At 30.6% G+C, this 23,280-nt stretch overlaps 2 protein-coding genes across 7 annotated transcripts; both read left to right on the top strand.

Moving 5' to 3' along the window:
• Positions 1 to 5,511: 5,511 nt before the first annotated feature.
• Positions 5,512 to 6,537, top strand: LOC123204070. Its single transcript, XM_044620617.1, is given in 2 exon segments — positions 5,512 to 5,915; positions 5,918 to 6,537. Coding segments are annotated over 2 exon segments (801 nt in total). The 5' UTR covers positions 5,512 to 5,651; the 3' UTR covers positions 6,455 to 6,537.
• Positions 6,538 to 8,321: 1,784 nt separating this feature from the next.
• On the top strand, positions 8,322 to 21,548 carry LOC123204572 (serine/threonine-protein kinase BLUS1-like). 6 transcript variants are annotated; one of them, XM_044621304.1, is made up of 22 exons: positions 8,323 to 8,682; positions 14,237 to 14,491; positions 14,617 to 14,741; positions 14,839 to 14,883; positions 16,034 to 16,115; positions 16,281 to 16,349; positions 16,511 to 16,681; positions 16,768 to 16,833; positions 17,458 to 17,526; positions 17,646 to 17,717; positions 17,842 to 18,179; positions 19,052 to 19,185; positions 19,329 to 19,423; positions 19,494 to 19,529; positions 19,609 to 19,668; positions 19,843 to 19,935; positions 20,055 to 20,106; positions 20,194 to 20,246; positions 20,702 to 20,769; positions 20,862 to 20,913; positions 21,022 to 21,099; positions 21,196 to 21,548. In XM_044621304.1, the coding sequence occupies exons 1-21, from the start codon at positions 8,491 to 8,493 to the stop codon at positions 21,070 to 21,072; spliced, it is 2,178 nt and encodes a 725-aa protein (XP_044477239.1). In that variant the 5' UTR covers positions 8,323 to 8,490; the 3' UTR covers positions 21,073 to 21,099; positions 21,196 to 21,548. The 6 variants fall into 6 exon arrangements, with proteins under 6 accessions (XP_044477243.1, XP_044477239.1, XP_044477242.1 ...); XM_044621307.1 differs by having other exon boundaries at positions 20,705 to 20,769; positions 21,003 to 21,548; XM_044621303.1 differs by having other exon boundaries at positions 21,022 to 21,548.
• Positions 21,549 to 23,280: the final 1,732 nt, after the last annotated feature.

Here is a 23,280-nt window from a genome sequence, read left to right as displayed (position 1 = left end):
CCTGTCACTAATATGAACACTTTATTAAGTTCTTTGTACACATTCTATAGTTCCAGATCTTGAAAGGTTCATAAAAATGGGTGGAACATTAGAATTTAAAAAAAAAAAAAAATTATAAAAAATAGGAACTTTATCAACAAGAAGAACAAATTAGATACCATTTACATGGATCGAACAATCAATCAATCGCCTTTTGTAGTCTTGACCAAACTTTTATAGGGAAAATTTTGTAAAAGGTCAAAAGACTCACTCCCACCGAAAATTTAATACAAATCTAAACTCGTATCATTTTTTAAAAATCTAAATACTCATTTATCTATTAATTTTGTTATTACAGTCAAAAGTAAAATTATTACTTAACAAAATATTAAAAAAAATTAAAAATTTATCACTTTTTCTGTCTCCGGTTTAAAAATCTAATAAATTTCTTCCACTCAAAATTTGAAGAAAAAATATTATTCTTTTAGGGTTTTTTTAATGATGCTACCGACAATCAGAGTCAGCGATGAAGGTGTTCTCTCTTCCTTTTGGGTTCTTATATGTCTTCTTGTTCAACCCCAATAGATATGAAGCAAACCCACCTTAATACAAACCCACAAAAAGTCATATTAAAAGGTTTTGCAGCCATGGTTGGAAGTCTCTTTGGTCCCCTTCCATGGTTGAAGTCTCTTTGGCCCTTCAGACTCCTGCAGCTTTGTGTCTTCTGACTCCTCCCCTTCTATCTCTCCCTTTTCCTTCGCTTGTTCCATGCTCATGCCTGCTTTTGCAGATACGAAGCAAACCCAATCTCAAAAGAAATCAGAAAATTCATTTACAAGACTAGATTAACCGAGAAACTATTTATAAAAGAAACCACCTTTGGGAAAACCATATTTTCAAAACTAACTATTGAATCGATGGAGTAAAACCATATAAACCCTGTATCCGAAACCATATTTTTTGATATAAAATATAAGTTTCATGTCTTATACTTAGAATCTTAACCCAATCCAACGACTAGCCTGACTAAATTAGTTCATTAATCTTTCCATTCACAGGAAATCCCACCAAACATGGTAAATATCTTAGCTGTATCTAAATATTATATTCATGATGAACTAAGACTTTTCTCCTAAAGAGGAAGGCTTGATTTATATTATAACAATCATTGCTATCTTACATGTGACAGTCAATGACCTGACTAATTTGCTAATCTTAACTTTTTCTTTTTTTTTAAGGTTATTAATTAAAAGGTTTTACAAATAAATAATATTATATATATAATTTTTATATATAAATAATAATATATTATTATTATATAATTAAAAATTAAAAATAAATTAATATTTAATTATAAAATAATATATTATATTTATATATATAATTAAATATAAAAATTATATATATAATTTTATTATTTTATAAATATGATAAAGATTCAAATCGAAATTTTCTTTTTCCAAACTTCTCACTGGTCTTGCTCTCTGTTTTTCTAGTCCACTGAGGTGGCTATGATAGTGTTGTCGGTGGGCAAGATTCCTTTTCTCCATCAACTGGTCTTTTCATTTTTTTCTTTTTAATATATATTGAACCAGCATTCTGCAGAGAAAATGAGATCCATATGAAGAAGATCAAATCAGAGATCATTTACATGGATCAATCAATTCCCTTTTGTAGTCCTAAAAACTTTACAAGGAAAATTTTGTAAAAGGCTAAAAGATTTATTCCCACCTAGTGTAAATTTAAATTCATATTTATTAATTTTTAAAAATTTAAATACTTACTCGTTGTTAAATTTTGTTATTATTATCAATAATAAAATTATTATTTAACAAAATATTTTAAAAAACTAAAAATTCATCACTTTCCTCCCTTCTCCAAAGATTTAAAAATCTAATAATTTTTTTCACCCAAAGTTTGAAAAATAAACATTTCCCCTTAGAGTTTTTCCAGTAACGTTGTTGGTGACCAGAGACAACAACGACGGTGTTTTCTTTCCCTCCCAACTTTTCTTTTCATCTTGTTCTATTCTCGGTCATCGTCAACTGACAAAGATGACGATTCGTCTTCATCAAAATGGAGAGGGTAGCTTACGTTGGACGAGAAAGGTTAGGAATGGAACAAGATGGAGAGAGAATGTCATTATCACCCTCCAGCTACAGCAGCATCGCTAGAAAAATCTTAGAGGATAAATATTTATTTTTCAAATTTTAGATAAAAAAGTTTGTTAGTTTTTTAAATCTAAAAGAAAAATATGATAAATTTTTAGTATTTTAAAATATTTTATTAAATAATAATTTTATCTCTAATTATAATAATAAAATTTAATAAACAAATAAATATTTTAAAAATTAATAAATATAAATTAAATTTGCACTAAATCTTGGATGGAAATAAGTCTTCCAGCCTTTGCAAAAAGTTCACGCATTTCCAATTTCTGAGGTCACACATACGTACATTAATCTCATGATTAATGGCAAGCAAAAGACTCCATAGTCATTGAGCAGTAACCTGGAATCGCCCAAGAAATCCTACGAAGAAAAAGGACAAAAGAGGAAAAAAACACAAAACAATGGCCGTCCTCTTCTCACCTGTCATGAAATTGGAAGATGGGGTCGGCAATAATTTTCAAACGAATACCGCAAGCCAATGTGGACTTTGAAACTTTTTCCCGTCTTTAATACCTGTCCCCTCTCTTTTTTTATTTGTTTGGAAAATTTTATATATTATTAAAAAAATAATAAAATATTTATTAAATATTAAACATATTTATAATAATTTAAATGTTTTAAAAATATTTTAATATATAAAAAAACGAATAAAAAATAAATTAGATAAAGGATAAGTTAAAATTCTATTTATCCATTCTTATTCTGTTATTTTAAAGGTTAAAGGATAGACTGTTGAAACATACAAATCTACCAGTCTTTATCGTACCAAAGCCAGCTATCACTATGGAAGACTTTGGGTGGTGAATCTGCACTATTTCCTGGCATTATTAGGCGAAATATATGCGCCGTGTCAGTTGAAAGATCTTCCACAGAAAGCCTTGTGGTTGTGGTTGTGGTTGTCTTCTTGGTTATTGTTATAGGAACGTTTGCCAAAAGCTTTCTCTCTTTACCACAAAATCTTATTTGTGTTGGTTGGCTAAAAGTTGGTGCGTTGATAGTGCAAAAGATGAATTTGACGTTTGTAAAAACAGAGCCCATCTTAACATTTTGAGGATGATATCACAAGCTAAGTCCTCTAAAAGCAAACATGCCATAAGCATTTGGAGGGCCATTGGTGCTGAAACTATATGAAGTCAATTACATGGCGAACAGATTCAACTTTAATTAATAACCATCAATGCAGCAGCACATCTTGTAAAAAAGGGCAGGAAGCATATGTACATTTGCAGTTTGATGTAGAGGAATCAGTGGGTTGTGCGACCCACCATGCCTACAAGCCAGGTTAGGTTTAGACTTACAAAGTTGTAGGCCTTTTGTGCCAAGCCAGCTCGCTCATAATATATATATATAGGTTGTGTTATGCTAGGTCTTTGATGGGTTAGTCCATAGGCCTTTACTATATCGACTAATTATTTTTACTAGATTTTCTTAAATTATATTTTTTAATTAAAAAACATGTTAAGAAATTGAATAATAATTCAAATGAAAACAAACTTATTTATAATGAGTGAGTTGAGTTCTCATGATCAGTTTTACTTATATTCAAAACTTAAATTTGATTGAAACTTATACTTTATTTAATTTTTATTTATAATGGACGAAAAAAGTAAGTGATTTTTAGATGTAGGACAGTTTTGTAATTTGCACTCTTGCGAAAGTGTACTACATCTAAAAGAATATAATCACTCATTTCTTTTACCCATTATAAATAAATGTTCAATATTGTATTTTGAGCAAACTTAAATTTTGGTTGTCTCATATTTGTGAGATTAATTTAAATATCTTAGCTTTTTTTTTTTTTTAAAATTTCATTTCTTATAAAAATTTATAATTTTTTTATATTTTAATTATTATTATTTTTTAAATATTAGGCACAATACAAGGTTGTGGTCGACTTATGACACGATCTGTTATAGTAGTAGGCTGACACCTTTAATTTGGTCACACTCTTGCAAAAATTGTTTGTACAAAATTGAGAGTATTATATAAAATAAGTTACGATAATAATGATTAGAGTTTTAAAAGAATTGGATAAATCCACTATGGTTGTGTAAAATTAGTATAACAATGAGTGAAAATAGAATTAAAAAAAATGTGATATCAGAGTTTTTATGTGATTTGCTTTGATAATTTGAATATTTATGTCTACTGTATTTTTACTAATTTGTAATGTAAAACAACAATTGTTAGTGAAATAATAAAATTCAAGATCACAAGAAAAACATACTCAATTTACTAAATCTGACAATTGATGATGATTGATGATTTGATACACTCCTGAGAGTATCCACAACATACTTTGCTGAATTTGCTTTCAAGTTTTTTGTAAAATTTCTTCCAAAGACAGAGATTAGAAGAGAAAGGAGTACTGTAAATTCTTTTTTTTTTTAGCGTAAAAATTATTTCAATAGAAATTACGTTTATTTAAATAAAGAGGGAATGTGATAATTATTTTTAATAATTGTCAAGGGTAAAATTGAAATTATTGTATATTATGGGTTAACATTACTTTTGTACCCATAATAAATCGAGTCGATCTATCATAAATGGATCGGATCCAATAACAATAATATAATAATTTTGAGTATTTTCTTTGTATGTTTGTTTTTAGGTAAAATGTTTTATTTGATTCTTTTTTCTTTTCGAAACTTAACTCTTGATTTTGAATTGAATTTGTACTTTTATTGATTACATTTATGTGGAAATGAACGTTTTATCGGATAACCGTTATAAATATATTGTAGTAGGAGATCCGGCTTGAGTCATTCTTTTATAATGGCTAAAAAACCTCCCTACAAATTTGATATTGTCTACCAACTCCTTAACATGGTTTGAAAAGGGTTGGCGGGTATAATGATTCTTTAGCCCATTTTTATCACAGGCTGGTCCGATAAAGATAACAAGAAGCTAGGGTCCTGCCAAAATGGCCCAAAACCTGTTGAAACAATCAATATGTCAAGGCAAATCCAAACTGAATTGGCTCAATTTGCCTTAGGTTCATGGTCCAAATCGAACATTCCGGTCTTAAATTACAATTCCAACTCAACAATTTGGTTAAGAGTAATTCATTTATATTATTTATTTTAATTAAATTTGAACTCAAATTGAGCCGTATATATTTGATTCGTACTCAACCGAGCTCATGTGAGAAGAATCCACGGCTAGCCGCCCAAATAATCTTTTTAAGAAACTTTCAAAACGTTTCTTCTGCCCCAAACAAAGCAGGTTCATGCACTCTTTTCAAAATTCCCACCAGCCATCAGTGCATAATACGTCACCGTTTAACTTGAAATTTGCATGTTGCAAATGCAAGGATATCTCCACTCACGCGGCAAGACAAAAACATTTTTCCAGAACAAAATCAGAAAACAGTTTTGTCGTTTTTGCCACGTCATCAAAAATACCGTGTGCTCGCCACCCCCTGGAATCCAACGAAGCCGTTGGTTGCCGCCACCATTTTTTCATCTTTCGAATTCATATAAAGTCTTCTCAAGCTCAAAAATGCGATGCTCATTTTCGGTAGAAAAAGCTACGCAGATGTGCAAGTCAACAGAATGTCAGGGTTCTTATAGAGATCAAGATCGTCTCAAAGTCAAATCTTTCTTTATCAGGTTGTCGAAGTTGCAAGTGAATGAGCAGTTACCTCAATCTCTCACTCTCGTTTATCTCCCGCGCAACAACGAAACCGCTCTCGAAATATCAGGGAAAAATGTTCGACCCGATTCGACGGCGTTTGTCTTGCTCCATCGGAATATAACAGTGAAAAAAGCGGTGGAGAGGCTATTTACGGGAGTAGAGAGCCGGTTGTGGCTAGCGAGGGCGTTACGATTGAGGTTTACTTGAGAGAAGAGAAGATCTTGAAAGGAACTTTTAGAAAAGATGATGAGGAAGAGTGGAAACTAGACTGTAAAAGCGCGCTGGAGAGGGAGATGAACTTGGTGGATCATGACGTGGCGGTGGCTGATGTTTATGTGGGGCTGGAAGGAAACGTGGCGGTGATTGATAGGGTGGAGATGGTGGTGAAGAGGAAGAGGAATGGAAGAAGGTGCGGTGGTAAGGGGATAGCGTTGGCGCAGATACCGGAGGAAAGAGAGGTGGGTATTGATGAGTTTAAATCGGACGGCTGTCGTTGTTGTTCTTGTGGGGCGGAAGACCATGAATCAGACGGTGGAGATTTAGAAGAGATAAAATTTGAAGGAGTAAGCTGGGCCGTTGATGTGGGAATATGGGTCATGTGCTTGGGCGTTGGCTACTTGGTTTCTAAAGCTTCCGCCAAGAACTTAAGACGCAAAAGAATTTTTTGAAGAGCTGCCACTTTTTTATCTGTTTTTGACTAATTGTTGTAAAATATTTATTTTTGCAATGATATTAATGAGTTATACTGACAGATCCAATTTGAGATAAAAGACTAGATAAAGGATTAACTAAGTGAAAGATGTATTATTTAAGTATTTAATTAAATATTTAAAATTAATTAAATATATTACTTGATTAAACATTTTTCAACTTTAATAATAATTAGGGTTTTATTTAACTCAAGTTAAATTTGAATTTATTTAAATTCGAGTTTGAGTTTGACACTGTTTGTAGAAATGGAGCTCGATCTTGTTGTAAATAAGTTTGAATTTGACTCGTTTTTAACTCTAACTCAATTTGAGTTTTAGTTTGGTTTGAGCTTGATTTGAGTTTAAATTTTAATTAACTCGTTATTAAAATGATGTTATTTTAATACATATTAATCAAAACGATGTTATTTTATATCAAAATTTTTAATTTATGAGTTTGATGAATAGCTTGAGTTTGAAGTTGTGAGCTCGAGCTTATTTATGACTAATTCATTTCAAGTTTACTTGAATCAAATTTAAATAAATTTGATTCAAAACTAATTCTAATAATAATTTGTAAATTATTATTTATTTTTAGCATAAATTATTCTATTTGAATAAATTAGAAAATAATAATAATTAAATCCAATAAATGGATGACTCAAATCGTGTATAAACTAAGTTCATATTGGGATAGGTTAAATGGATATGGACAAAAAAACAAGTCAAGTTGTATGGATAATAATTTTTAAAACTTATATAACGGAATATTTAATAATGTTAATTTTTTATTTTTATTATTTTAATTTATTTATTTTGTAATTTTAATATTTTTATTTTTAAAATCGCTTTTGACTTTTCTTATAAAAAGCTTTGACCCACTCTCTGAGCAGAGATGTACGCTTTATACCGGTTGTGGGGTCATGTATACTAATGGGATAGCATTTATCATAAAAGGATTTTCATATCAAATATAAAATAAATATTTATAATATAGTGTGTAATATTTATATTTTTAAATTTATTTGTAATATAATAAATTTAAATCCATATAATGTTAATAAAAGTAAAAATATGTAAAATTTATGTTAAATATATTATAAGTTTAATATTAAAGAATAAAAATGAAATATCGGATTATTTATAGATATTCACAAACGTATTTGATTTATTTGTATAAATACAATAATAAAATTATTATTTTATCTATAAATCTTAAAACTTAAAAAATTTGTATCATTTTTTCTTCTTAGTTTAGAAAACTCATATTGACCTCTATGATTAAATTTTAAAAAATTTAATTTTTCTCTCTTTTTAAGTTTCATCTTTAATGACTCAGGAATTGATTAGTGATTGAGAAGAAGTGAATGTCTTCTTTGACGAAGGACAATCTTTCGTTGTCCAGATTAAAAAGAAAAGATGAAAGATAAAGCTTCATCGTCTTGTCTAAAAAATTATCTTCCGTGATCGAATATAAAAGATGAATAAAAAAAGTCAATTATTGATTAGAATAATGACAATTAGAGAAGGAAACAAACTTTAAACTTTTTAAATTTTGAAAATGAATTAAAGTATCATTTTTAAAATATAAGATAAAATAATATAATTTTATGATTTTTAAATAAAATAATGATTTTATCTTTATTTTTAATTAAAAATTTAAATAATAATTAATTTATAAATAAATATTAAATTTTTCATCTATGTATGTGGTATTATACTTTTCCCAAAAAGTAAATAGGATTTCCCAGTCGTACCTCATGGTACTATCCACGTGTAACCATTTCAATCACCGAAAAAAATCTTGCCACGTCAGCACGTCTCTCCCCATCATCCCCAAACAAGGACAGACACATTCAGTAGAACATTCTCTCTCTTATTTTCCTTTCTTATGGCTGTCAGCCGATCAGCAACGCTGCGAATCATCGTCTCTCAAATCCAACTATCTCAAACTCAAGAGGACTAGTATTTTTTTTTGTGAGTTTTTGAGGTGGGCTTTTTGGTGATTTTTCAGTATGGGGAGGATGGGATTGGAAAGCAATCATAATCAGAATCAGAGAACCTACTCGGCCAAGTCTAGTGACTATAAGCTTCTGGAAGAAGTTGGTTATGGATCCAGTGCAACGGTTTATAGAGCGATCTACTTGCCGTCAAATGAAGTTGTCGCTGTGAAGTGTTTGGATCTCGATCGCTGTAACAGTAATCTGGTTAGTATCTTTTACCTGATTTGCTGTTTATTTCTTTATTTGGAGTATGATTATAATTGTAATTTCGATTTGATTTTTGTTGATTTGATATCTGTGAAGAAGATATAGCGAGTGTTATTACTGAAGAGTTGTCAAATTTCGTTCCTTCGATTTGAGCAATTTGAATGTTCATGCGTTTTAATGATTGCTTGATTTAAGTTTAAGTGGATTTTTTCGAGGTTAAGCTATAATTGCTGCGTTTTACTGGACGCATATTTGTTAGTACCGTGAGTGTTGTGGATTTCGAATTCGAATTTGGGTGATTATTGACGGAAGGAATAAAGTTTTGATGATCAACGGACTGAGTTGTTCTACATGTGCATTTAAATTGCGTATATTTTGGCTGTAGAAGCTGATATTGAAGTATTTATTAGCTTCATGGATCTCAAAATTAAAGATGCAATGTTGCAGAGCTCTTTATGACAGGGCAAGGAAATGGGCATGCATGTCATTGTTTAGGGGCATGAATGATAAACTAGCCATATAGCATATGTTTAATAAACATGGCTTGACCCACCAGAGAGAACCATACCGAGAAACCAAGAGATTTGGTTGAGTGAATAGAGATGGTCCCAGTTTGAACTTGAGACTTTTTACTTTGATATCAAGTATGGATGCAATAATGATCTTTAAATCTAACGTCCTTCAGCTGCAATGTAATGAAGGAAGGATTTAAGGAAAAGCAGTATGTGCAGGGAATACTGGCCTTGTGTTCATGCGACAAATGCTGGTTTTAACATACCATATCATTAAAAGAGATAATAATAATTATTAAAGGAGATAATGAGATATTATAATAAAGGAATAATCCTTTATTATAATCCTTGCCTTATTTGATAACAAACCTTAGAAGGGAAACCCTGTAATTTCACCGCTTTATTTCTGATTTTCAATGGTTGTTTCTCAAATACAATCCTCTAAAAATTTCTTCATTATTTGTAATTGAAGGAGGGAAGGTGAAAGTATTGTGTCGATTCAATAAAAAGCTTGGAGTTTGAGTAAGTTTAAAAACCTTTTCCTTTATTTTATCCCGATACGTTAAATTTTAAGAGTTTAAATTCTTTCGTTGAATTATTGACGTGTAGTTTTAATTGCATTATAGTAGTATTAAAGGTAGAATTGTTTGTGGGAACTAAAATTCTAGACAACATTGATACTCTAATTTTTTTAAATATTTTGAAAAGTAAATCGAATTCATTTTTGTTCAAAATTTTTTCTAAAGGTTCATTAATATGTATATTAAATTGATTGAAAATTTCACAATTTTTAATCACCAAAAAATTTTCATAATTTTTTTGATAAGTGTAGAAATTACTAAAAATTGTAGAACATGGATTGTGTCTAAATTTTGGATAGTTTGATAGTTTGACTTTGTTGAATGTTTTGAAAAGGAACTTGAATTCCATTTTATTTGATTTTTTTTTTCTGAAACTTTTTTATATGTCTATTTGAATGTGCCCAAATTTCATGAATTTATAATGATCACAAAAATTATTAAAAATCGTAGAATAGTGGTTGTCCAATGAAGGGTCTACATATGCACAGTAGACTTTAATTGATTTTCTTATGTTTAGCTAAAGGATTATGATTGGAAGGATTTAGTGTTAGAGGATACATCTAAGATTAACATTTGATATGTTTAAGGTTGATTCATGATAATTAGGACAGTGTGAGGATAATTATATCTCCTTGGATAATTAAAGGTATAGTTTAAAATTTGTCTAACTTTGAGGTAAGTAAAATCTTACCTAATGTGTAATGAATTGTGGTTTATTTTTGTGTGTGTGTGTGTGTGATTTTCAAATGATAGTTAATGAGTTTATATTTTTTTTTATAAGACTACAAAATTTAATTTGAAAGATTTTCTAGCGTGTGTGTGTGTGAGTGATTTTCAAATGAAAGTTAATGAGTTTATATTTCTTTTATAAGACAACAAAATTTAATTTAAAAGATTTTCTAGTGTGTGTGTGTGTGTGTGAGATTTTCAAATGAAAGTTAATGAGTTTATATTATTTTTATAAGACAACAAAATTTAATTTAAAATATTTTCTATAATATCAATATGAATACAAATACGAATATGACCAAGTTATCGAAGATACAGGTGACACTACATGACAAATGCTATTTATATTTGAGTAATATTTTTGAATTGTTTTAAATTTTTATATGAAGTATAATGAATATTAATGTTTTTATGAATTCTTTAAATATCTTATGAAAGATGGTGAATATTAATATATTATAATTGTTTTCCTTATGACTAATGGGTGTATAAGTAAAGAAATTTTTATAATACAATGCTTCATTAAAGAATTATATATTATTTTTTTAGCTTATTGAGTTGACACCTCACTCTGTCTCCACCATTTTATAGAATACATTTTCTAGAATAGCTAGTGGTATGAAATAAAACGGATTTGGGGCGAGTAGAAAGGTCGAGGATCTTAATGTCTAGATTTTATAATTCATGATTTATGTGATTGTGGATGATTATAAGAATTTGAAATAGTTCAATTTATCAAATTACTTTTTATGAGGATGTATATAAATTGTAGTGTTGTGGAAAAAAATTTATTGAGTGATGTCTTAGAAATAAGTAAAATTTCAATGCTAATTTGTTCCAGATTTGAGGTGTTACAATTGAACTTGATATTGAAACTTTAATACCTTGAATTCATAGCACATCAAATCGAAATGTTATGTATTTCTATGATATCGCTCTTAATAATTTTTTTCACAACATAACAATTTTCATACTTGTAAAGAATAATTCGATAAATTAAACATTTTCAAATTCTTATAATTATCTTAAATTTGACGACCGTCTATAAGGGATTAGTGAACTTATCCGACGATCTTAAATCTCTCTAATAATTTCTTTGTTAGCCTTAGCACTCAAGGATAACCCTTTGGCGACCCTAGAACTCACCTCTCAATGACCTTAGAACTTATTAGTGATTTCTTCAAGAACTTTAAATCTCATCGGAGAGCTCAAAAATTGCCAATAACCCTTATATCTAGTCGAAAATTTTCCAAAACCTACCCAAAAGCTTGAAACTATGCTGAAAACTATTTAGAATTTGCCAATAACTCTCATATTTAGTCTTAGATATCAAAGGTGATAATAAAGCTCACTTTTCAATGCCTAAAGCTTCTCCTAAGGTGCCAAAAAAGCACTAAAGGAGATTGCCTTTGAACAACTGGTCGCCTTGACTATACTTAAGGAGACATGGCCATTGCCTTGAGTAAAGCATCGCCCAAGCATGCCTAAGGCACACCTTTGACAACTTGTCTACAATTACATAAATCATAAATCACAAAGTCTGGACATCAAGATACTCTACCTCTCTATTATCCTTGATTCTATTTTTCATATATTTTAGCTATTCTGAAAAACTTATTCTGTAAAATGGTAAAGATGAAGAGTGAGCCATTAACTTGATAAGTAAAATCAAACATAAGATATAACTCCTTAATTAAACATTGTAAAATATAAGTTTCTTTACTGGCATATTCATTAATCATTAGGGAAACAATTATAAAACATTAATATTCATCATGCTTCGTAAAAGATTTAATATGTATGTATGTATGTATGTATGTATGTATGTATGTATGTATAACATAAATTTCGTACTTAGCGTTTACTATGTAGTGTCACCTATATCCTTAGTGATCCAATCATATATTCATATTCATTGTAAGTTTGCAAACTTTTCACTATTTATATTCATATTCATCATTCATCATATGTCCCTAGATGATTTATGATCCTATCATATCATATATATCAATTCGTCAATTTCTCATCTTTAGTGCGAACATTCAACAAAACATATCTTATAAAACTTTTCTTACAAGAAAATATATATCTTCGGAAAACATCTTAAAGGATTTATTCAAGAAGCTTATTCTATCCATTTGTCTCAAAAACTATATAAAATAATATAAGTTTTTTTTATAGAAAATATTTTGGAAAATACTTTTCAAAATTTCTTAAAATAAATATCATTGTCTCATTAAAATAATAAAAATTCAGTAGCTTTCTTTTAAAATCTCATGACAAAGCATTTTCATTTTGAAGATTTAGTTTACTAAACAAAATGAGTTTAATCAAAATAAATCGATTTCATAGAAAAGAAATTTCTAAAACATTAAATACTCCTAACATATCTTCAGATAATAAATTTCATAACATAGTTCATTAAATACAAATTTTCAATTAAAAACATAATTCACTACATATTATGTAATCTTTTACTTACCTCAAAATAAGATAAATTCTAAACTAAATCTTCTACTATCCAAGGAGATATAATTATCCTCTCGTCGCCCTAGCAATTATAAATCAACTTTAACAATATAAAATCTTAGAAGTATCTTCTAACAATCTATAAACCCTTCAAATCATACTCTCAGGGTTAAAACATAAGAAACTCAATTAAAGCCAATTTTGCATTTGTAGACCCTTCGCTAGACAATCACAGTTTACAATTTATAATAATTTTTATGCTCATTATAAATTTATGAAATTTTGACACATTCAAATAGATGTATGAAAAAAGTTTAAGAAAAAATTCAAATAAAATGAGTTCAACTTTCTCTTCAAAACGTTCAACAAAGTTGATATATCAGACTTCCAAAATTTAGACTCTTTACTAGACAAATTTTATTCTACGATTTTTAGTATTTCAACACATAAAAAAATTACAAAATTTAGATGCAATTTAATAGACATTTGAACTTCCAAAAAAATTTTTCAAATAAAAATGAATTCAATTTTCTTATCTAAATGTTAAACAAAATCAAAGGAGTAAAATTTTGTGTATTAATAATGACATGTTACTATGTAATTGGGTGTTACATAATTTGTAATTAAAAATCACTCATTCACGTTGTAACCTATCATCATTAGTATACAAATTAATACACATTATTAGTATATATAATTTAATTGAAGTCAGACGATCAATGATGTCCAAAATTTCAGTCCCGAATATGCACATGAACAATTCTACCTTTAATACTATTCTAACGCAATCGAAACCTAACTTGTTAATAATTCAACGAAAGAAATTAACCTCCTAAAATTTAACTCATTGGGTTAGAAGAAACTAAAAGGTTCTTAAACTTACTCAGACTCTAAGCTTCTTATTTTTGAATCAACACAACACTTTCACCTTTCATCCTTCAATTACAAATAATGCAGAAAATTTTCAAAGATTGTATTTGGGATGACAACCATTGGTAATGAGAAATAAAGCGGTGTATTTATAGGGTTCTCTTTCTATGGTTTGCTATTAGATTAGACAAGGATTGTTCCAATTTGAATATTCCTTTAGTATAATATCTCATTATCTCCTTTAATTATTATTATTATTATCATCTTGTTAAAAAAGGGTATATCACACTGGATTTTAATGCTTTTTTCTGACATTTGAGGTATCATTGTTTGTCCCCTACACTATGGTTCTCTTTTTTAATTTAGCTGATGATTTATGTTCTTTTGCAGGATGACATACACCGGGAGGCTCTAACAATGAGTTTGATTGATCATCCAAATGTGATAAGGGCGTATTGTTCATTTGTTGTTGATCATAACCTATGGGTGGTAATGCCATTCATGGCAGAGGGTTCCTGCTTGCACCTCATGAAGATAGCATACCAAGATGGATTCGAAGAGCCTGCAATTGGTTCTATTCTGAAAGAAACTCTCAAAGCTTTGGATTACCTTCATCGACATGGACATATTCATCGGGATGTCAAGGTTTGCTAATCATGAAATTCATGCATTATTTCCTATGATGGGTTTATTTATTTTTCTGCATATGCAATTCTATTTTTGAAACTCTCTCAAACTTTGTTTGATTTCATTGTTTATTGTTTATGCAGGCTGGAAACATACTACTTGATTCTAATGGGGCAGTAAAGCTTGCTGATTTTGGTGTTTCAGCTTGCATGTTTGATACTGGTGATAGACAATGCTCAAGAAATACTTTTGTAGGGACTCCGTGCTGGTAATTCATGTATTTGAAGACCACATTATTATTAATATTTGCTGTTGCTGTATGTTATACTTAATTTTTGTTTATTCCGTTTTCTTTTGCTTTATAGGATGGCACCAGAAGTGTTGCAGCCTGGAAGTGGATATAATTCTAAGTGAGTATTATCTCATATAAAAAGTTTAAACTAAACTTGAGAACCCTGAGGTTTCTCCATATATATATATATATATATATATATATATATATTGCAATCTGAAGCCACTCTGCATTTCGGTCTTTCTAGCAACTTTGCTTCATACTGATGCACATGCGCTCTACTTTTGGTTGTTTTTTGTCTTGTTGAGGTCGGAAATATATATTGGGCCTATAAGACTGGAGATTGAAACTCATATTGTATAAAATCAATTGACTTGTGTTAAAGTCCAATTCACACACATATATACCACTCACTTTATTCAATTTTGTTGGATGTAAGACTCTCTTTCTTTTTTATTTGAATCTCTAACACCCCGTTCAAGTGTAATCACCATAGGCTGTTAGACTTGCCGTTTGGCTTAGCCGGTTTTTGGTTGCATACGTTGTCACTTGTATCTAGGAATACTTTAGGTTATTAAACCTACTATTTGGCTCATGCTATAATATCATGTCGGAAATATATATTGGACTTATAAATGTGGAGATCAAAACCTATATTACACAAAACTATGGCTTGTGTTAAGGTCCAATCCATACACAAGGGGCAAGGAAGGGTTTTGAGTTTGAAGTGGTGGGTTATTATTGCTGTGGATTCAAAAAATTTAGTTTTGTTTATCATCCAAAAATTTGTTCTTATATCAAAGTATTGGTAATTGGATTTATGTGCCCTGAAATACCCAAATTTTACCTTATATTTTGAAGTGGCAGCTTAATTAGTTAAATTATTCCCATCGTAATCTGAACTTCGTAAGTGTAAGGTGATCAACTGTTTTAGGTTACTTGGGTTGATTCTGGCTTGGATTTATTATGTTAATGATGTGATTGGCACTAAACCATGTTTAAATGATTGTAGATCATATCTATGTAATGCTTTTTAATCTTTAAAATAGATAATTCTTAATCTCATTGAAGTAATATTTGGTGTTCAAGTAAATCACTTGCATGCCCATTTAAGTTTTTATCTTAAGTAGAAGAATGAGATAGTTGTTGAATTCTTGCATGCATGGTAAAATCATGTTTCTGTGTCCTTACAGAAAATTAAGTGTATTGTATTTTTGGAAAATAATATAATTGCCTATTTCTAAATTTCATATGTGGTTCTTTGGCAGGGCTGATATTTGGTCATTTGGTATAACAGCATTGGAGTTGGCCCACGGTCATGCGCCTTTCTCCAAGTATCCTCCAATGAAGGTATTAGCTACCACTATGATGATTTAACTGGAATGTATACACACTGCTAAAAGAGAGGAGAAAAACTGTTATGTACACATAGAGAAGACATGAGTCTCTGAGTGGTTCAAATGGGAAGATGTGTTCTTGAAATATCTGATGTACGTATTTTCTTCCTCGTAATAGGTTCTCTTGATGACCATTCAGAATGCTCCTCCTGGCCTTGATTATGATCGTGACAAGAAATTCTCCAAGGTACTGCTTTTCTTTTCGGCTAGACTATACACAGAATTGCACATCACTATTGTGCATGTGTACTGTAAGGTTTTCCAAGGAGTTCAACTGTAATTGGTATGTTGCAATGTGGTATTCTTCGAGAGTAATTTTCTAATTAGAGGATTTCCAGTTGTGATTAGTCTTTTAAAGAAATGGTTGCTATGTGCCTGGTGAAAGATCAAACAAAGAGGCCAACTGCAGGGAAGTTATTAAAACACTCCTTTTTCAAGCATGCAAAGCCTCCACAACTTTCTGTGAAGAAATTATTTGCTGACTTGCCACCTCTATGGAATCGTGTGAAAGAACTTCAGGTTGGTCATCTTACTGCTAGACTATATCTGGGATTCTTGATTTCATTTACCTAAATTTTTATTATGGATTTGCTATAATATTGCAGCTTAAAGATGCTGCACAGCTAGCTCTGAAGAAAATGCCTTCAGCAGAACAAGAAGCTATATCACAGGTTAGAAACATATTCAGTCATAAATTTTTTAATTGAAATTGGTTGGACATATATTGTGTGTTCTTTTTTTATTATGCTGTTTATTTTTGGAATTCATTCTCTATTGCTTCAGTTTCTATTGCTCAAACTATCCTTTTGGTTTAAATTTGGGTTTGCTTGAGTGGCAGTTTTCATTTTGAGGTTCTGTACCATTCCTGGTTGTTTTCTTTCTCTTGCTTATGAATTTACTTCGTTTTCAATCTTGGAAAACCCCAAAGAAAGATGCTATGGCCGCCAATTGTCATGTAATTGTAATTTAACTAAATAAATAACATCATGGTTGTGTTCATTACACGAGTATCAAGTAGAAAATACCTTCCATCCAAACATTTGATTAAAAGCAATACGATATTCTGTTTTATATTTTTAATAGAATTTCTTCTACCTAAACAATAACTTTAATAAGTGGACCTTTATGTTTCGGAGTATAGGGTATCTGTGTGGTATTATAGATTAGCTTCCAGTTTTTCATGGCATTCTTTCCTTGTTCTCACTGGATATGAATTTCTCTGATGTTGGCTATACAGACTGATGCAAGTACCTATTTTTCTATTCTGACTTATAATTGTTGTCTTCTCAACCCAGAGTGAATACCAGAGAGGAGTCAGTGCCTGGAACTTCGATATTGAAGATTTGAAAGCTCAGGCATCACTAGTAAGTTATTAGTTTTTATTATTTTTCTACTTCTTTTAGAAATAATGCTGCATTTTTAGAAATATTTCTCTTCTGCTTATTTCAGAAGTGAATTCATACCAAATTATTATATATTTTAGGTACAAGATGATGATGATATGCCTGAGAGCAGGGATGAAGATGAAAACATGAAATCATACGTTGGTGATAAGGTCTTAAGATGTTTTCTATTGTTAGCTCATTATACTTGAAATTATATTGCTTTCTGGATTAAGTATTTGAAGTTTTTATCATTAAGCAGATAAGCTTCTTGATATTCTTGTTCATTTTTTTCAGACTGGAACTGATTTCCAATTTAGTTATGGGAAATCAAATTCTAATGCAGAATTTTCACAGACTGAAAACATAGAACAAAGTGATCAGCTACAATTGTCTGAGAGCTTGAATAATAAGGGCAAGAGCCCTGAAATTGAGTCACTGGAACCTGAAATTAAAGAGAAGATTGTTATTAAGAAAATTGGATCAAGCATTGAGGCAATGGCTTCAAACTCTGAAAAGGACTCAATGCTGACCAAGGCTAAAACAGTTAAAAGTCGCCAAACTCAGAGTGGGCCTCTCATGCCTGGTGTCAAACTTACTCATTCATTATCAGAAAGGGGGCGTAACTCTGATAGGTTTGTCATTTTCCATTATTAAGTTTCTCTGACACATTTATTATATCTTTCTGCATCTCTGATATGATGTCAAAAGGGATATAATGATGTAGTGTTTTATTTTCTCAAACTGCTCTTTACTTTGTAGCCTCTCAATGATGAAAAAGTAGTTGTACAAGTTGTGAATTGGACTGATTTTTATAAACTTTGAGAAGCCAGTAGTATTTTCTGTACACCATTACCAAGTTTCCACTGCCTTCATTGCATAACCAGTAATTTATACTCTGGCTATTTTTGTGCGCAAGCAGCAGATAGTTTATGCCCTTAGTTTCTGGCATGACTTTTGAGGCCAGTTCACCAGTACATTTGATTTTAGAGAAGGTTGTGAAATTTAAGCCTTGTTTAGCTTTTCCTGTATGAACAATCCAACTGGGCTGGCTCTGATAGGAACTTCTTTAGGTTGGTTGAATATTGTTTTCACCTGTAATAGGTGAGAATTTTTGGTTCAGGTGCTGACTTTCGGCCATGGAAACTATGAACTTTTTTATTTCAGTCCAAAACCTTTATCTAGTGGTAATTATACATGGTCATATATAACATTCTTAAAATTCTTTTGTTAACATGAGAAATTTTGGTTGTGATGAAGAGGTCCAGTAGTGATTTTTCCCCAATGGTAAGGGACTTGGTAGTAGAATGGAATTACTTAATCAATTATTATATTATTTTGTTTCAATTGTATAACAATTTCTCTATGTTGTGTGTAATATGATTTTTTGTTGAATGTTGAAATCACAAACTGGAATATGTTTGTCAGGTAATTTACTATATGACAAAAGATAATAGTCTGTTTCTGGTTGTTGTATGCTCTTCCACTCAAATTTCTTAATTATTAGGTGTGAAAATGATATTCAACCACAGACTCAGAGAGCTACTCAATTTCGAAGAGCACCAAGCTTTAGTGGCCCTTTGACACTTCCAAACCGAGCTTCAGCAAACAGTTTATCTGCTCCCATAAGATCTTCAGGAGGTGACCCAAAGTTATTAAAAGCGTTGGAGATTATTATCATTATCATTGTTTAATTTCATGTTTTGTTATCATCATCATCATTCTTGTCGACACTGCTATTACATACCGGCATCAGAATTATATTGAATATTTTCCTTAAATAGGATATAGAGATTCTATGGATGACAAGTCAAAGGCTAATTTGGTGCAAATTAAAGGGCGATTCTCGGTAACATCTGAAAATTTAGACCTTGTAAAGGTGGGGTTTTAATCCCTTATGTTCTGATTGTTCTATTTTGCGATGGTCCCTAACTAAGAATGTTCCTTAGGATATTCCACTAAGTACAGTTCCACGCCGATCACAGGTGAGTGCTCAATCTCTGCTTAAGCTTTGAGCAACTATGTCATACTTCTTATTTGATGTTCTGACCCTGTGTTTTGCAGGGATCACCTCTGCAAAAATCTGCCGGCGTTGGTGATTGGATGTTTGAGTCCAGGCCATTGGTGTGTACACTGCTTCTTGCCCTTTATATAGCTCATTTATATATATTCAGTGACATGCGGTATTATCTATCAAGTTGAAATGTACATGGATTGAGTTACTATAATGGTAATTTATTGGTTGAAGACTTAATTTGACCTTTAATTAGATTATGTTCTATTTTATGTTTTTTCCAGCCAAGTAGCAAGGAGTTGAGCAACGGTAATGCGCTAGCAGCACTTCTTTTGCCTCATCTTCAGAATCTTTTTCAGCAGACCTCACTTCAGCAGGTTGAAGGAAGAATGACAAACAGTGATGCACTGTTGATATGCTTTTTATTTTATTTTATTTTTTTTGCCTTAAAGTACTTAAATTCTAAAATAAATGTTTCTAAATTTTTTAATGTCAGGATCTTATCTTGAATTTATTGAATATCTTGCAACCAGCTGAGGCTGTAGATGGTAAGTAGATAAATTTGTCCTTGTTTGATACTTGCTATGAATGGTGCTAGGAAATATCATACTGACAGGGCTCTGTTTTTCATTCAGCTTCTCAAAATGGAAAGTTGCCCCCACCGCCTGGTTCAGAGAACAATGGAAGTGTAAGTATATTTTCGCATTTGGCTATTTTACCAGTTATGAACTTATGAGTGATGATGACCTTGTAGTAAAATGATCTCTTGCATGATGCCTACCTGTTTAAATGCAAATGCTGATTCTTGGTTTAAGTACTATAAAATGCCTAATGCCTGAGGTTACTCATTTTCTTGGATCAAAGAATATTGCAGTTTGGTACATTTTTATTCTTAGATTTCATTAGTCATTGCATTGCCTTAGTATGTTAACGGATCGTAAGGACTATCTTTTTGTCTTGTGCAAGAATCTGATTTAGTTGCTGTGTTCAGAAATATCTGATGTAATCGCTCCATTTACAAATGAAATTGCTGCTCTTTGCTGATTTACTGGTTTTTAAGTTTGTCGAAAGCCTGAAGAATTGATGTTCATGATTAAGTGGAAGTACATGTTTTACCTCTGCATCTCTGACCTATTGTTTCAGCAGGTTGATACAGCAGCCACCGAGAGGGAACGCTTGCTGCTTAACAAGATCTCAGAGATAAATGCAAGGTTGGCCTTGATCAATCTGAATTAATTCTGAAGACCTTATCTTTTTCCATTTAAGTGTCTCTGACACTTCTTTTCAATCTAATATTTTGCAGGATGGTCAATTTAACAGATGAACTGACTTCTGAAAAGTTGAGATTCAATCAAGTGAGTTACCTTTCTGGATATTTTTAACTTCATAATATATTCTCTGTAAAATATGATTTAACGTTGTATTGTGATGTATCAAATTGAAGGTTTGATTATTATGTACAGTTGCAACAGCAGCTGCATGCCATGTCCGGTCAAGAAGAAAACGGGGATTGAAGGCAAGGTGTTGCCTGAAAACAGAAGGTACCACTTTCTGTAAAATCACTCCTGTACATGAATCGTGCAGGTAAGTAGCATCTTCTGATATTCTTCATCTATGCTTTCGGCCATCGTTGGCAGAGGAAAAAGATATCGAGCAAAATCGATGGCTTTGGATATCCACAACAGTATTATATACATATTTCGTACAAGGTCCTGCCACCTTGAGGATAAAAAGCATATAAGGTCAGTCCTTATTTTCCATTTATTGAATTCATGCCAGAAGGTCCCTCTTATCTTCTGTTAAGTAGTCCGAAAGCAGCTGGAAATAAGGAAGAAAGATAACTGCAAATGCTGGTTTATGTACAGTGTAGCTTTAAATCTTTATGTTCATTAAACAACATATCATATTACCAATGGTGAACACATCATCGTGTATTATTTGCGATTCCATTTAATTTATATATTAAACACATTCCGAATTTTTAAACTCATAATATATTAAACGCTTATTTTATTCATGTCTTCTGTTAAACATGTATTTTTGTTGTTTTTTATTTTTCATAAATTTTTAAAATCTAAAAATGTCCTTTGTATTTTTTATTAATTATTATAATGTTTTAACTATATAAAACAAAAAACTTTGTCATCTAAATTATGATTGGATTCAAATTGAATTGAGTTTGGCTCAGTTCACATATAACTGAGCTCGAGCTAGGTGACCTCGTGAAAGTCAAATTCGAACTTAGTTCGAATTTGATTTGACTCATTTTTTATTATTAAAACGATATCGTTTTAATACATATTAGTCAAAATGATGTCGTCTTGTATTAAATTTTTTAATTGAAAAATCTGACGAATAGCTCGAGTTTGATTACGATTGGCTCGTTTCAGGCTCGTTCGAACTGAGTTCGAGTTCAAACTCGAACGGGTTCGATTTGAATTCAATCCTAATCTAAATTTTTAACTTCACATGATAATTTTTTGTGTTGATTAAATTTTGAGTATATATTATATTATATTACATTTAACAATCTGATAGATATTTTATATTTGAATTTTTAATCAGAAAACCTATAAAAAAATGTTAAAATTACTACTGGTATTGTTATGTTTTTGTAAATGTTTTTTTTTTTTTCATAATTTATCATATTATATTTGGATAATTTTTGTATTTTTTTTTTTTTTTTGGGGTTCGGGAGGGGGAGAGAACTTTCAAATACACAATAAATTTCACCTCCAAAAGTACGAACCTTGAATTATGTAAGATTTTTCCATAATTTGTTTCGGGGAATTAGAGATTGATTTTTGTGGAGAATGATTGAAAAGTGAGTTTGCATAAGAGAATAATTTCGTGCCATAATTATATGAATAATTTTTTTTTTAATTAATCCGTTGAAAAGAGTTTATTTTATTAGCCATTTATTCATATAGCAATATCATAAAAATCTGAATCCTAATTTTTGTAAAGTATCCTGAGGGTCCCTTATATTTTCCAAATATCTTTCTAGCCTGGAAGTTTTCTTTTGTCTCCTAGACTCCTAACTATTTTTTATGGTATTTTAAATTGGCCAAAAAACTTATTCCCAGTCAAGGATGAATCCGTTTTCAAACTTTTATCCATTAAGTTTAAAAACTCTAAATATTCATCCATCAACTGTTATTATTAAATGAATCGGTTAGTATTAAAAATTAATTATTATTTAATTAATAATATTAAAAAAATTATTTTTTTCTTTCTTTAGTTTTAAAAACTAATAAAATTTTTCAGTTTAGTTTTGAAAACTTATATTTTCTCTCATACGTTTCATTTTTCTCCTTTTTTTTTTTTTGGTGATTGGACTCTATCTAAGACCATCTTCAATCTATCTTCTTTGTCTGTTGACGTTCTCTCTTAGTCTTCAGAGATGACGAATTGGCAAAAAATGCCCTTAATCCAAAGATGGCTCGAAGGCAAAAGGTGATTTTGTTTTCATTTTTCATCAAGTCATGAATCGACACCCTAGGGTTTTTTGTCATGAATCGATGCCCTAGGGTTTTCATCATGAATCAACGAACTCATGAATAGTCTTCGAAGCATCTTTGAGTGAAGGGTATTTTCTATCAATTCATCATCTCCAAAGATTAAGAGAGGAAACATTGACAGAAAAAGAAAATAAGCTAAAAACGATTTTGGTTAGAGTTTGGTCATCGAAAAAAGAAGTAAGGAAAATGAAACACTTGGAG

This window comes from Mangifera indica, chromosome 20 (assembly GCF_011075055.1).
Source record: "Mangifera indica cultivar Alphonso chromosome 20, CATAS_Mindica_2.1, whole genome shotgun sequence".
NCBI lineage: Eukaryota > Viridiplantae > Streptophyta > Magnoliopsida > Sapindales > Anacardiaceae > Mangifera > Mangifera indica.
The sequence above is the reverse complement of the archived record's forward strand: the minus strand, read 5'-3'. Positions and strand labels throughout refer to the sequence as shown.

Coding starts and splice junctions, on each gene's coding strand:
- LOC123204572 (XM_044621304.1), top strand. CDS start 8,491: ATGGGGAGGATGGGATTGGAAAGCAATCATAATCAGAATCAGAGAACC. Junction 8,683..14,236: donor ATCGCTGTAACAGTAATCTG/GTTAGTATCTTT, acceptor GTTCTTTTGCAG/GATGACATACACCGGGAGGC. Junction 17,718..17,841: donor AATCATACGTTGGTGATAAG/GTCTTAAGATGT, acceptor CATTTTTTTCAG/ACTGGAACTGATTTCCAATT.